Raw genomic sequence first — 15759 nt, 5'->3', positions numbered from 1 at the left:
AGGCTCTCCTGTGCATATTTGCCATGTATTTTCCATCTCTGTTTTAAGTCCACAAAAGGTGTTCATTATGATAAAGTATTCATTACGATAGGTATTCATGCTGGCTTGTCCACTGATTTACCCTAATGATTAATGAGATCATTCATGAGAAAGTTTCTAGAAGCTGGTTTTTGAACTAAATATGTAAACCTCTTCCTCCAGTGAATGTGGCTAAAATATAGAGAGAGCAGCAAGGAGAACTTACTTTGACATCAATAACAACTATGGTCAATTTTTTGAAAGGAGAAATGCTTGTCTTCTTGTCCAGGTGGATGATCTACTAATGAAGGGTGATTTATTGAGCATTTGAGTAGTATTATGTTATACTGAAAATTCAAAGCATTCACTTTTGTGCAGATGCAAACAAAATCAGGTTAACTTTATTTTAAGCTTTGATTACATTCTAGTTAATAAGAATATACTACATTAAGCCAGATTGACAGTCTCACAGAATGCCTTTAACTTTAAAATTGGATATTGGAAGGCTTGGCAAATGCTGGGAGATTACTTAATAGAGTTAGTATGATGTTCCCATAGGGGGCCAGCTACCTTCATGGACTCTTGGTGCTAAAAGCTCATAAACAGTCTCAAAGACTTAGCAATGTGGTTATATAGACTAAGAATTCCATTCTGGCCTCTCCCTCAGGTTTCTTCTGCTCTTTTTTGTTTGTTTGTTAAGAATCACAATCTACCGACCTAAATCACACCCTAAGCATATCAGTGGGTAATTCTGACCATGCATCAGCTTTGCAAATAAATACATTGGAGCACAATACAAATGATGTCAGCATCCTCTGTCATAGGGTCTGCAGTACTACTAGCTGTTTGCAAGACGGAGTCCATATTACCTCTCAGCATCTGAGTGATGAGCTGAGGTCTCAACATGGGTGATGTGAAGGACGAGAGGATTAGTGGCTGCCCATCCTCCCACAGGCTTGGTCACTAAATCTGCCTGCTTCTCCAAATTGTTGGGCTTATTCTGCCTCTAAAATGTATCATTATGCAAAATGATCCCAGAGAGACAGGTGAAATATAATTACTAATTAAAGAGACTAATTCCTGATTCCTCCTGTTGCAAGCTAGACTCATTAATTTCTAGTACAGGCATCCTTGCAATTTTTACAAATTGAAGGCAATACCCTTCACCAGCAAAACAACTGCAACTTGCTTTATTAGGATACTCTGCTTCATTGTGGTGGTTTGAGGTATGCCTGTACTGTAGCCCAGAAAGGGTTAAAGGGCTATTGGTTCCTGCAGATCAGGCCATGATGTGACACCACCTATAAAATGTACCATAAAACTGCATTATTTAATAGATCTGAGCATTGCACCTGCTTTCTTAGCTCCTCTTAGGTGATTAAGTTTCTCACAAATGCAATTTGCTAATATGGGGCCACATCTTCTCACAAGGCAAATCTGTGAAATTTGGCAGGCAGTTGCTTTGCTGCAGGTGCAAGATGAAAGACCTTTCCTGAGCTTTGCCAAGAAGACAAATGATGTTGTACTCAATCCATGGGAGAAATATTCTGACACGGAGGGCAGAACCTGCTTCTAAGAAAGGGAAATAGAATTTTAGGGCTGAATCATGTGCTTTCCCCCATTTGGGGGAGTATATCACCCTTATAAAAGTATGAATGGGGGGCCAGAAATCTTGTTTTACATGAGGCCAGGTATTTAGCAAATCCCCTTGCTAAGGGAAGTCCTCTGATATTTGAAGCTGCAGCCATTTGTGATGATAAATGATGACTTTTACTCTTATGAGATATGAGAGTTTAATTAGGGCTTAATTAAAGCTAATCCTCAGAATCCTTTGGAAGGTAGAGCGATGAAAAACTAGCTCCCACTATGAATAGCCTGAGTTTGGGGCAAGTCTATCTTTGAAATACACAGCATCCCCACTCTGGTGCCCTGTCCAGTCCTGCCTGGGTCTTCACAACTAAGTTAAAGCAAGAGCTGACTATTTTTGCATTAGAATTTCCTTAGCCAAGATTAGAAGAGGCCAAGTGCCTGGGTCCATCTCAGCCTCCTCTGCATTTACACAGAAGGTTGTCTTTGAATCTGCAAATCCAGCTCGCCATACACATGTCTCAGGGAGTCACTGGTCATGCTGGCCATCAGCTTCCGAGGGCCGGAGGCCCAAGGCCGACACACTTCTTCCCATTGCACAGTGGAGTTGGGCCGGATTTCACTGAAAGGATGAAAAGAGAGGAAAGGTTTTACTTCCCGCAGAGGCAGATCCAGTTTCCCAACTTGATCAGGAATCAGTGAGAAGCCCTGCTCTCTTCTCTCAGCTGATGGTGACTAGAAGACTGGCTGGTTCTACTGGTTACAACCCGAAGGAGGGCCCTACTGAAGCTCTGCCAGAGTCTGCCAGTAACAGTCCCTTGGGCCATGGTTTTTTCCTCTTGGATGCATCAGCATGTCTCTCAGTATATGTGGTCCATGCAGTGTATGGTGAGCTGGGCTGAGCCCTATCACCCACGAGTTAACTGAACTCTAACTTGTTCCCAAGCCTCTATAGTGGCCTCACCAATGTGACTGAACTGCCTTGGCCCCATCTGTGACTTGACTCCTATCTGAATCCCTTGGATGCCTTTGCTGAGGTGCCAACACTCTGATTAGTTCTCACCCGCTTTCTTGGGATAGATCTTTTCCCAGGCCCAAGATCATAACCCTGCCTGCTGCCAAATGACTTGGAGTATCTGCATGCTCTGTAATTCGTAATCCTGTTTCAACCACCAAGCTGGGTCCTCTGCCCATGCACTTTTCTGCTCCTCATTGGTTGCCTGCTGATAGAGAGCCTAGCCTTTGATGGTCTTGATATCCTCCTCTTGCTCTGCAGCCCATGCTATGAGGCCTTCCCAAGCTTCATGGCCAAGCCCACTGCAGTGCATAACTGAGGTCAATAAGGGTTAGGAGGTTTTAAGCTTCTCTGGGGCATATCACATATATCACCCATGTCAGCTTCAGGAGGAGATTACAGCAGGTTTTATATGTATGATGGTTAGATACCAGTTGACACATTTTAAAGTTAATAAAAATGGAAGATTAAACAAGCAAAGCAACTTTTATAGGACCACAGAGCTGTTAATGGGCAGAGATGAGATTCAAACCCAGGTTTATCTGATTTCCAAATCCACGCTCTTTCTACTACTGTATACTGTACTTCATACTATACCCCATAAGAAGATGACCTTTTGATCACTGCACTTGCTTTTCCACAAGTTTGATTTCTCAAGTAAGTGCTGTTCATGGCGGATTCTTGGTCTTTGCTCTCTGACTCTCAGGGAGGGTACATACTGAGTGGCTTTGCATGGGACCCTGGGCCAGTGCTTTTCTGGGAGAGCAACAGGGAAATGAATTGAAAAGAGGGATAAGGGGTCTGATTATTTCCAGGGGGTACTGAGGCTCAGCATGTGAGGATTGGAAAGCAGTTAGAAATCACTTATTTCAATGGTCTTCTTCTACCGATGAGGAAACTTAGATCCAAAGGGACATATGGATGTTTCCATGGCCACAGAGCCCGATGGTCTGGGACGATGGAAAAAGAGACACACTGGGGGACATGATAAGGGCACTTGTGTTCAGAAATGAGAAATGTTCAGAAATAGAGGAATTTTGTGGATAGATCCATAGATAGATTGGCCAGGAACTGGAGGAGGAAATCTTTGTTAGCACCGTGGAGGGACCTGGGGGACCAAAGCATCTGGGGATAACACTGTAGCTTTGGACTCAGGGTGGTTGGAGGTGTTGCAAGGAAGAACTGTGAAGGAGAGTCTGGAGTGGTCCAAGGGCCTCAGCCACATGAGCTCCCATTTGCTCTCGGGGTTGGACCCACCCTAAATCACTTTAGACAGAGCCAGAGTGAAGGGAGAAACATGGGCCACATACCTGTGCTTGACCTATGCTATGTAAAATTGGAACCCAAAGATTTCCTCAAATGTCACTATAACAATATATACTTCCACTGGCTGTGGGTGTATCCTCTGGGACAAAAAAGGAAAGAGGCCCAAGTTCTAGAAATCCAGATACCAAGTAAGAAATCCCTCTCTCTCTCCTATCTGTGGCCAGTGAACTAGAAAGGCATCGAGGCCTTGGGAATCTCTCTCTTTGGGGCTACTCTAGGCATTGACTTTACACTGATAGTCTAAATGTCTCCATTAATTTGGTATTTGCTAACACTTTTCATAATTTTTTTCTTTATAAATGTGACTATATAAATTCTTTAAATCAGTTATAGAAAAGCCAAACTATGTGAAAAGGACACACATATAACCTATATATGTAATTTTTAAACTCAGTAAATTGATTTTATGATTCAGGATTTAAAAATCATTGACCTCACTATGGGTTTCCTTGCCTGTAAAAGGTGGATACTATGGAATATTGAACAGGGTGTGAAGAGTTTATATTTGTAATGTGCTTAGAACTATGGCAAGGCATGGGAAGTGCCAAGTGTTAGGTATGTGGTGTTATTTTTATTATTATCACAGTCACCTTTGTGGCTGCTGTTTTCTCTGCATGGACCATCTGCAAAATAATTTAGGACAGTAGGTTCCTCCTGCCTGTAGGTGGAAAAAAAGTTATCCATCCTTCATTGCAGTGATTAATTCAATAGGAGTATGTTTTGAGATATTTATTTCTCAATAATTGTGCTATTTTTACCCCAATCCATTCATTTTCCCTTCTCTGGTTTCCCCAAGTGATCAATCAGAAACACTTTGTGAAATAGTCGTCTTGCTCAAAAATCTGGCCTGCAGCATGTAATGCAGGTAACTTCCTCAGACAGAAACTGTAGTCTCTGAGCTTTACATTATTTGTGCTCACTCATAAACTCGCCCACATGATGATATTCACACCTGTATCTCATACATGTACACGTTGTACACTCATCATGTCTGAGCACAACACAAAAATGCTACATGAAGACACACATGCATGTCTAAGTATGCCTTTGCCTACAGACAAATAGATACAGAAAGAGAGAAATAAATCCTTTCCCCACCTTGGTAAGTGGAGTAATACTGGAATAATCTTATTTGCCTGCGGATAGATGTGGTGATAAATGGTTCTCAGTAATGTGCTGAGCCATCGGGATATGCTGGCCATTTATCATCTTGAACACATGAGGGCAAATGGGATTATTATTACAATAAACTGCAACTCTCTATGGTTTTTCCTCCGTGGGTCTAGCCCTCAACTTCCGTCCTACTTGAAAAACTCAACATTTAAACCAAAATCACAAAGTCAGGGAGCTTTTCTCTTGAAATAACTCCCTGAACCTGATCATTTTTAAAAGAGAAAAATGAATCTGGAAGATGAATTATTTTATGTCCTGGGAATATCAAGTGCAGAAACTTGAAAGCTGAGATTCTGTGAGAGGAGGTGGGGGAAGGGCAGGAAGGTAAACCTTCTCAGAGTAGAGTTAGCTTATACCCTGATCAAGGAATAAGACACGGCACCTACTGCCTTCCTTGTTCCTACTTCAATTCCTGGTTTACCACCAGCTCCTACCTTCCAGACCCACTGTTTTAAGCAAGATACACCCTACCTTCTAAGACCCCTGCAGGGGTGTGGGTGGACCTCGGGGTGGTAACTCCCTTTACTATTCAAGATGTGTGTCCTAGAAAGGAACTCAGCCTTGTGAAGGATTCTGCTTCTACAGAATTGCCCTTTTCAAGAGCCCAAGTCCTTATATAGACCTGCCACTCTTAGACCAGATCTTGGCAGCAGAGGGCACTCTGGAGTGTTTCTAACTATCTGGCAATATGGCTGTGGGCATCCCTGGCTCAGTTCTTGGTTGTGAAGGTGTGTGCTGGAGTCAGGAGGAAATGGATAAAGTAGTGCTCTCCCCAAAGTCCCAAGCCTACACTAGATTATATATATTTTTCCAATTTTTGACCGTTTCTGAAAAATAAAGCTTCCTGACTTTGGAGAGATCCCCCCCTGGATCTGAATTTCCATGAGAGATGGAGGAACTGGTGTCCTGTCTGTTACCTACCTGCCATAGACCAATATATTGCAGTAACTAGTAATAAAACCTTATGGCAGAGTATGAGTGGGACATTTGCCTAATGCCCATGTAAGGACTAGCCTCTTTCATCATTTCCTATTCGCTATACTTTACCCACCCTAATGTCAGATATTAACAATAATCAATGCACCTATTTTGAGCCTTATACCTCCCAAGTAGTGCGTCATTGTACTGTGTGAGCATTACTCTTTTCTCTAACACATAGATTGTTTCTTTCATGCATTGGCTTTTGATCAAGGTGGGATTCTTGGCACAGCCAAGGTATAAAGGTAGCAGGAGTAAAGGTGCAAAAGTACCCTCAGATGAGGCTTGGGGGGTTACTGATTGAGAAGCAAAAATTGAATACACCAGGGGGTTGTGCTGAAGAAGAAAAGTTTCACTTTGCCAAGCGATTCTTGCATCTGATTCAAGTTGGAAGGTGCGAGAACGAGTGAGTGAGACTATGGTTTCTGACAAAGCAGGGCTATTATTGCTGACCTCTTCCTCAAGCTAGGGTTGATTTCTAATTTAATTCTTTTTTTTCTCCTGCAACTTTCCTATTAGCACAGGAAGGTTGGGATGTTTTGTGCTTGCATTTTTTTTTAAAGCACTCAAGTTATTTTCTCTGCTGTTTATTGCATCCACCAGCATCAGGCATCTCTTCTGGTGTGCAGAAGCTGTGAGCACTGTAATTTGAAAGAAATGCAGGGAGCCCTTAGTGGGCAAATTGCTTTTTAAAGGTGCCCCAGAAGGGGTGAAGGAGGCCTTGTAGTTGCCCCACAGATTACAAAACAGGGTCGCTTCTATAAAGGACATGGGGACAATCTCCAACGAATCTGGTCATCAGGCAGTTTCCAAAGCCCCCACCTCCCTTTCTATACCTTAGAAGGTCACCCCACAGGAAATTTTCTAGATTGATTGATGCCGACAGGGACTTATTTGTGGTAGAAATGAAAGTAATAAACCTCAGAGATTGGGAATCTATTCTGGGTGTTACATTTAAGAGGAATACTGACAAAGTGGAGTGCGTGGGAGAGGGAGGGAGCTAAAACCATATTAGAGGCGAGAGGAATAAAGTCAGGGCAGGTATAGAGAAGACTTAAGGAAGATGTGACAGTTGTTTGCAAACATTTGCAAGTTGTCAGATGGAAGAGAGATGGGCCTTATTTTGTGTATAGCTCCAGATGACAGAATTCAGATCATTGGTAGGATCAAAAGGTACAATTATTTTCTAACAATTAGTGCTAGCTGAGCATTCTGGTCTGTTCTGTGGGTGACAGTATTTGTCCGTAGAAGCCAAAGAAGCTGAGAACTGTCTGGCACAATCTGATGGTGCTAGGTTGGAATGGAGCAGACTTTCATTTCTATTATTACGGGCCTGGGGTCGTCATTGGTTCCCTGACTAGGAAACAAAGTCTAGAACTCTTCAGACTCACCTTTATTCTCCTGAGTGCTTGGGCTGGTGAAGTCTGGGAGGTGGAGTTGGGAAGAAATAATCCAAGAAAAGGAACACTTAGGGAATAGCATATTTGACATATATGCTATTAGTAACATATTTGACACATTAGTAGAATTGATACACGAGGAAGTAAGTGGTAAGGCACAAACATGCTTGACACTTGGTTCTGGAATCAGCCACCCTGAGTCAGAATCTTGGTGTCACTCTTATAAGCTGTGCACCTCGGGATAAATCAGTTGACCTCTCAAAGCCTCAAATTCCTCTCCTCCCTAAGGAAGATAATACTTGTACCCACCTCATTTGGATGGTCTTAGGAATTAAATGATGGAAGTTTGATCAAACCAGCCCTATTTTTACTTCATGCCCCACAGAAATACCAGTAAGGAAGTGGCAGCTTCTGAGACATTGTCATTGGGAATTAGATGTAAGTTTGGAGAAGACACAGAGAACTAAATGTCCCACAGCCCCACATCACCTTCCCACAACCCTTCACCACATACCGGAACATCTTCCTCATTGGTTTTGTCACTCCAGGACCTTCCAGGCGTATCCAAACGTTTTGCAGAGTTTCCTTTAAGGGATTGGTGAACTCAACTGTCACAACCATGTCAGAACCAACCATCTGAGCGCCACGGACCTAAGAAAAGAGTTGGGGGAGAACACAGCTCATTAGCAGCACATAAAACCTCTCTCCGCTCTCTCGTGTCCTTTACCACCTTCACTGTAGCTTCAGTTTTGCAGTAGGATTATTTTTTGGCAAGGGAAGGGACCAGTGCGATGCAGATAGCTTATTGCTTTGATTGGGAGACACCTACCGAGAAAAAGGTGGAAAATTACTAATTAGAACCACCCTCTTTTTCTCATTATAAAAAGCACCCTAATTAGAACTCAGGTTAATAGCCTGGCCACTGGCTGCTCTTTGTCAGCAGGCAGTGGAAATGCATTTGGTGTAGTAACAGATTTCGTGGTGAGGGTGGCCAGGTGAACTCTGCTTCTGGATAGGGCTCAAGTTTCCTGCCAGAACTTGGGGAATTCCCAAGTTCAAGAGGAAAAAATGCTCCAGGGGGTCTGTGCCTTCTCACTATTAGAAACACTATAAAGAACTACGGTATGTCAAAAGAGGGAGTCCTCACTGTTGAACTTGAGGAGAGGAAGCTGGACACTAAAATAGCCAGAAGAGACTTCATCTGCAGCTACAACATCTGAGTCAGGAGAGGGTGAAGCTAATTGTGGGTGAGTTTATCCATATCTCGGCAGGATCAGATGTTTGGCAGGGGATGCCAGAGTTCAATGCCAGCTTCAACACTTCCTAACAGTGGGGACTTGTCACTTCCTCAACCTTTCTGAGACTCAGTTTCCTTGGCTCTGAACTGACTGGCACTTTTATGGGGTGATCTAAGGGAATGCTATTACCAGTTGTGATTACTCTGTGCCGCACGGTGCCACACCCCCGGAACTACCTGCTTTCCCAACACCAACACAATGTGCTGGAACATGTCCCGGTGCCTATAGCATTAGCTTGTTTGCTTAGGGGCTGTGCATCCTGTGGATGGATCTGTAAAGCACTAAGTAATTTGGGAACAAGATAATAATAAAAGTCCTTCATTGCAATAAAAGGGTAGGATGATTTGGTACATATAAAGCATCATGACACATGGTAAAGGCTAGTACATTACAGCTTATGCTTTTTGAAGTGGCAAAGCTTGGGGGAGTTATTTTTAATGTTTTTATTGATTTTTAGAGAGAGAGGAAGGGAGAGTGACAGAGAGATAGAAACTTTGATGAGAGAGAAATATCATCAATCAGCTATCTCCTGCACACCCCCTACTGGGAATCGAGCCTACAACCTGGGCATGTGACCAGACCGGGAATTGAATAGCGACCTCTTGGTTCATGGGTTGACGCTCAACCACTGAACCACACCAGCCAGGCTGGGGGAGTTTGTTTTATTCACCTTTTATTCTAGCCACTTTCTACTCCAATATCTAGCCAATGCCCAGTAAATATTGTTCAATTAGACTGACTGCTTAAAAAAAGGAATTTAATGGTTATTTGATTTTCCTATACAACAACCTAGTCATTATTGTACTTTGTTTCTTTAAGCAGTATGTGTAATATAGAAAATGTCATGTGGAAATGAGACTTTCTAATGAAAAGAGAAGGACATTGCCCTTAGAAGAAGACTCTATAGTCAAGAATAGAACTTTATGGCTTTAATCTAGAACATACATTTGTGACTAAACCTATATCTATGGAATTTTTTAAATGTGTAAGAAAAATGAAAATTGTAGCCGATTCCCCATGTTTATTAAATTCGGATCCCCATCTCCCGGGGTGGGATGGGTGGAGAGCAGGCTCACAGGAATCAGGGGTGGAGCAGACGGTGACCATGATGGTGACCACAGCAGCTGTCACCACCGAGCATGGCTTGTGAGCCAGGCAGTGTGTGCAGCACTTTAGTAAGTGGTCCCCAGCCTGGCACGTCAATGGAATCACCGGGGAACTTTAAAATTATAGAGGTCTAGGCCCTCCCCAAATAATTACATTGCCTCTCAGGCAGTAGAACCTGTGTAATTTAAGTTGAACAAACTTTTTTGCATTAAAAAAAATACAAACTAAAGATAACATCTACATAAACTTTCTAAATTTGAGAAAGTTGGGCTCTTTCAGAGACACTACTAGTAACATTATTTGCTCTGATGATTTTAATTTTTGGGGGGGATATTTTACAGAGCCATCTGCCTTCTGTATACTTGTATAAGTCTGAGCACAAGCCCCTTAAAACATCTGATAATATCTACTGACCCTTCCACACAGATTTATACAGTGACAAATATGAGACATGCACAACTGCAAGTAGTTTTAGGGGGTTTAGATAGACCCATGTGATCTCTGCATGGCCCTTGGGGACTTGGAGGCTCCAGGATGAGAACCATCTCCATACTGGGAGGCGAGCAGTATAGGAAGATCCGGGCTGTGGAAAGCCACGTGCATCTTTCTGGTCACTGATGACAGTGATGGGGGAAATCAGGTATTTAAAAAGTTGGCCTGTGTGTTTGGGTCTTCATGGATAGGCTTTAGATATGAATATGATTAGAATATTAAGTCTTCTCAGGTAATTTCATATGTCATGTCTAATCAGGTTGTTTCCAGAGATTACCTCTATAATTAGCTGCAGCAGGAGTAGTATTTACCTCTATAAATACTGCTCAGTCTTTCCTGGTCCTGGGGTGGAGAAGGGGCTTAGAAGGGCTGGGAAGATGAAAAAAGAGGTCCCTTCAAGTTTGGACAATGCTACTTTTGCAATTATCAAAGACGCAGTGTCATTTTCCTGACATCTGTCTCTTGTACCCAAATTTAAACTTCCTTCGCCTAACTACTGAGATGATAATGAGCCTTAAAACTCAAACCAAACCAAATATAAAAGCCTGCCCAACATTTAACATCACTATTTTCTGCTTAGGAATTTAAGTGGAGATATTACCCCTCATTCTGTTGAGAAAAATGGAACATACGCACAGTATTTTCATATCGAGTGTTTATTTGAGTGGTGTGCCACGCTGTGGTATCTGTGAAATGCTGCGAATGATGACTACTGTGGCTGAAAATGTCTGTTCAAATCTAATTTTTTTAGGGAATCTGCACTGCTTTTCTTCAGTGCTGTAAAAATAATTTCATATCAGCATAATTATGTTTCTGATTTCCTTGCTCTCATAAAACCTCAAGTAAAGGGAGCCTTTAGCAATCCAGAGAGTTAGATCAAGAAGACACTTTTATGTGTATTCACCTTAGAGAAGGGTAGCTATTACTTGAACCAGAGAAAAGGATAAAGAATATGTTATACTCAGTGTCATTAAATTATTTTCCAGGTTTGATGGCCCTGATTCTTTAAATTTTTCCATTTAAAGAATCTCTGTTTTGAAAAATTGACAAAATATGCTTTTCCAAGTTAAACATAATTCACCAATATTAACATACTGAGTTCTTATTTTTTATGCTATTCCATGATAATGAGCAACTGATAAACAAGAAAGTTATTGACACACATGCACACACACAAACTTTTGGGAAGAAATTACCTTGTAGGAAATCACAAGGTCTCTTCCATGGAGTATATGCTTTACAATATACATAACTATATTCAAAACTGAAGTGGGGTTGAAGGAAAGTTTGAGAAAGAATGAATTTAGTTGGCAATGTGATCCGTATGATCTAGGAGTTCACCTCACACCCCTTACTTCCAGTGCTTTCAGTCATGAACTTCCTTCTCCTCCTCAGCCTGTGGTCACTGCAAGGAGAAGCAGGTGCCTGTGTGTAACTATGCTCTCAGCACGGCCCCACCACCGCTACTGGCTAACACACGCCGGCATTTGCTGCAGTGCTAATGGGTAAAGACAGTCAGGCAATGTTCTTAGTCTGCACTGTCCAAATGGTAGCCACTAGCCACATGTGGCTATTTACATTTAAACTAAGTGAATTAAATTAAATTAAAAGTACAGCTCCTCAGTTGCATAGCCACATTTCAAGTACTCAGTAACTATTAGCATATGTGGCTAGTGTCTATCATATAGGACAGTACAGATTTAGAATATTACCATAATCATAGAAAGTCCCATCAAACAATGCTGTTAACTGGTTTAATCCTCACAACTGTGTGGAGTAAATGCTATGGGTCTTCATTTCACAGATGAGGAAACTGGGACACAGAGAAGACAAGTTGCTTGTTCAAGTTCACACAGACAGTAAGTAGGGGAAGTGAGACCTAAATGCAAACAGTCTGGTGCCCCAGTCATTGCTTAACAACCCTAATTAACTCTGATTAGTAACCACAATATTAACGATAACTTACATTTTATGCTGTTCACTTAGTAATGCAGGCATTCTTCTCATCATTTTATTTGTATTATCTTGCTTAGTCCTTCCTACTGCCCTACGGGCTTGGGAGATCATTACACATCCCACTGATGTGAAACTGAAACTTAGGTGATAGACAAAATGCCCAAGTTACATAGATGTAAGTTGGTAGAACCCAGATATAAATCTAGGTCTTTCTGACTCCAAAACATTCATCTTTAAACACCACATACACTGTGATCTTTCACAGCAGAGAAGCAAAAATAGTGACTTTTTCTTTGCTGGAAATAGGCTCATTATTTTCTGAAGCCCACTGAGAAATCATTGACTGTATTACCTTATACTGTCACTAAACTATCAGTTGAGCACAATGATTATAACTTGACCCTGAACTAAATTTGAAAACATATATACTACCCAACTTTTTCTTTTTGACTTTATGGGGAGAGAATTAGATTTCTATGCCAGAGTGAAATGTGGCAAGATAGCCTTGGGGCCTTGATATATTACATTACTTGATGATAATAGGATTTTCTATTAAGGGTAAAGATGGAGATAATCATTTTAAGAAAATAACCAGTAGCTTAAACATAGTGGGATTATATGATAAGGTGGATGGGAGTCATTATTCTTAATGTTTTACTTTATGTGTGTTTTTTACTAAGATTAAAAAATAGCAAACCAGATAAGCAGAGAGCTAATTATGTTTTAGGCACCTGGTTAGCAGGTACTCGTTTCCGTTCTCAAGTACAGGCTGTTCTGCGGCTGTAAGTGGAGGGAGATAGAGCTGTGCACGCTCTGGCGGCAGGGCTCCCATGGTCATGGCCTAGGGTGTGCCCTCCTGGCTGATGGAGCACCCCCACTGTCTGCTCCTCTGTGACAAATGGCCATCAGTGGGTGGAGAGTCAGCACTTGAGCATGGAAAGCCTTGGCTGGGGTGCCCTGCCTGGGACAGTCCCAGATCACAAGGCTTTATCTGCCCAGAGCCCCTCATCATGGGAGCTCAGACAGTTGTGTTTGATTTTCTCCGGAGACGGTGTAGGACAGCACCGAGGGCACAACCACAGTGGCTGAGACACACAGTGACCACCCATGCGGGAAGCTGGGGGAAAACCTGCTGGCATCAGGGTCCGAAGACGGGGGCTTGCCACGGAGTGTCCTTGGGCCAAGTGGCTTGAGCTCTCTGGGCCTGGGTTTCTTAGGTGGTTACCAGGGGGTTTTACTGTGAAAGGATCGGGCAGAGCATCTGAAACACGCTAGCATTTACTGATCTAAATGCTGTTGAGGTTTAAAGGAAGACCCGCTTGCAGGGTTACATGAGGACCTTATCCCCGAGGTCCCCTGTGGAAATGAGGTGGATTCAGTTCTTAGGTTTTGGGCGGAGAACCGCCTAGCTGGGAGCCTCCACCAACACTTTCTAAAGAGAAGGGGAGAAGCCCAACCCTGGGGCACTGCAGGGCCATGGGATGGGCAGGGCGGAGGTGTGTGTCCTGGTGACTGGGACACGTGACAGTCAGGGAGAACACGGGGAGGTGGGAAGGGAGAAAAGTGCTTGGTTGGAGACATGGGGGGAAATGGTTCAGGGTTCAGGGGTTATTTAGAACCTGGTCTCTCTTTTCATTTTCTGTCTTGACGGAAAGTTTCAAATATTCAGGTTTTCACAGAACAAAACAAAACTGCAGTTAATTACAATTTACCCACTGGCCCTCAGCATTTTGGAAGCACTTATTACATCTCAAATGGCTTCCCCAAGTTTAACCTTTCCTGTGGGATAAAGGTATATGAGTTGGGATATTGTAGGAGCAGGGCCCAGGCACCCACCACAGCAAGCAGCCCAGCCTTGCTCTGCTCTGGTGAAAGTGGGGCCTTCCCGGGCATGAGGAGGATTCCACACCTAACCTCTGGGCTCCAGTTAGAACACAACATTGAGCAGTTGTAAAAAAACCAAGTAGTGTGTCAATCAGAAGAGATCAGGATGTGGAGCCAGCACTGGGGTGTGGCTGCACAAGTTAGGCAAGGGCGCCCCTTTTTGGGGGTGGGTGCGGCTCTCTGCATGGCTTGGTGAGTGGTGAGTGGGCTGGATTTGGTGCCCTCACAGCCACTCCACCCCCCAGGCTCGGCAGGGTCTGCACAAGCCTGGAGTGGAGCCCGCCCAGAGGTAGGTCCCAGCGCCCTGGGGAGGGTTGGCAGGGACATAGCTCGTGTGACCTGTGTTAGTTATCCTCAGTGCAGCAAGTCCAGAGCACAGAGGCCTGGCTAGTCAGAGCTGGTGGTGCGGACATTCTGCTTGTGGATTTGTATGAACTGCCCACTTCTGTAGGCCCTGTGGACACTGTCCATGCAGGAGGAACCCCGCAGGCTGGTGGCAGGGGTGGTCAGGTCCTGAGAGAACAGTGCAGCTACGCTCCTGCAGCTGGTCAAGGGTGGGCACTGCTGAATGCAATCACCAGCAATCTTTCAAAGAAAAAGTCAATAAAAATGTTCTTAATGCCGAGTTTTCTCTGATAATTCTTAAAAAAGCATTTTTTACAATTATCTACAGAGGGAGCACCAAATAACTATTTGTTGAGTGAATTTAAGAAATTAATGAAAAGATGAGTGACGGATTAAACTAAAAGATTAATAAACACTAGAAATTTCTTTTAGTCAACAAAACAAATAAGTAAGGGGCAAATGCATGTTACAATCTTATCAATGCCACTCTAGGCCAACACCTACACTGTGGGGGCCCTAGGGCAGTGAAGCACATTAAAACTCAGGTTAAAAAATCTTGGAAACAGTCAATTGTTCTTATTTTAAGTGTTTAAAAGAATTTTTAAATTTTTAAAGCACCTGTGTGTTCATGATTATAATTTTAAAAATTATATACATAGAAAGGGTTATATTTTCTCTTAGCAGCATTGCTCCTAATGCATATGAGAAGATGAGTTCTACAGGGTGAACAGTTAGTGATGTTCTGCAAATCCTGCAGGACTTGTTTTACAGGATAATACCACCAAGGTCTTGGCACCTGAGTGGTTTTAGAATGGCACTCAGAAGAGTTTATTTCCCAGATCCTGAATAGAATCATAGAAGTCCTCTGTTTCTCCCCTAGCCTTGCTCCAGGCTCTTCAAGACTGGCTTCGCACGCATGAGGGTTCCATAGGGAGCAACGCACACACTTGACACCCAGCGGTCAGCTTCAGTGCCACCAGGTGAGTGTTACCTTCACTTTAGGCCAGAAGGCCACATGCTGCTCTAAGCAGTTCTCAGGGAGTGACTGCGGGATTTCCAGGCATAGATGGGACTAGGCAGGGGAGGAGGAAACTTTAACAGCAGCTACCAGGTCCTGGCATGGGCTCAGCATTCTCACAAACATTACAGATGTTAATCCTCAGAAACTTTGTCTTTTATA

At 43.0% G+C, this 15759-nt stretch overlaps 1 protein-coding gene across 1 annotated transcript in view; it reads right to left on the bottom strand.

Annotated features, from left to right (window-relative positions):
- Nucleotides 1–356: 356 nt before the first annotated feature.
- F13A1 (coagulation factor XIII A chain) overlaps nucleotides 357–15759 on the bottom strand; it is a 186760-nt gene continuing 171357 nt past the window's right edge. The window contains exons 15-16 of the mRNA XM_054721509.1: nucleotides 8012–8148; nucleotides 357–2227 (exon numbers count right to left, since the gene is read on the bottom strand). Coding sequence (XP_054577484.1) covers nucleotides 2074–2227; nucleotides 8012–8148 — 291 coding nt within the window. The 3' untranslated portion in view covers nucleotides 357–2073. The remainder of the gene's footprint in view (nucleotides 2228–8011; nucleotides 8149–15759) is intronic.

This window comes from Eptesicus fuscus, chromosome 9, assembly GCF_027574615.1.
Source record: "Eptesicus fuscus isolate TK198812 chromosome 9, DD_ASM_mEF_20220401, whole genome shotgun sequence".
Lineage (NCBI taxonomy): Eukaryota > Metazoa > Chordata > Mammalia > Chiroptera > Vespertilionidae > Eptesicus > Eptesicus fuscus.
Note: the sequence above shows the minus strand (reverse complement) of the source record. Positions and strands in the feature narration are given on the sequence as shown.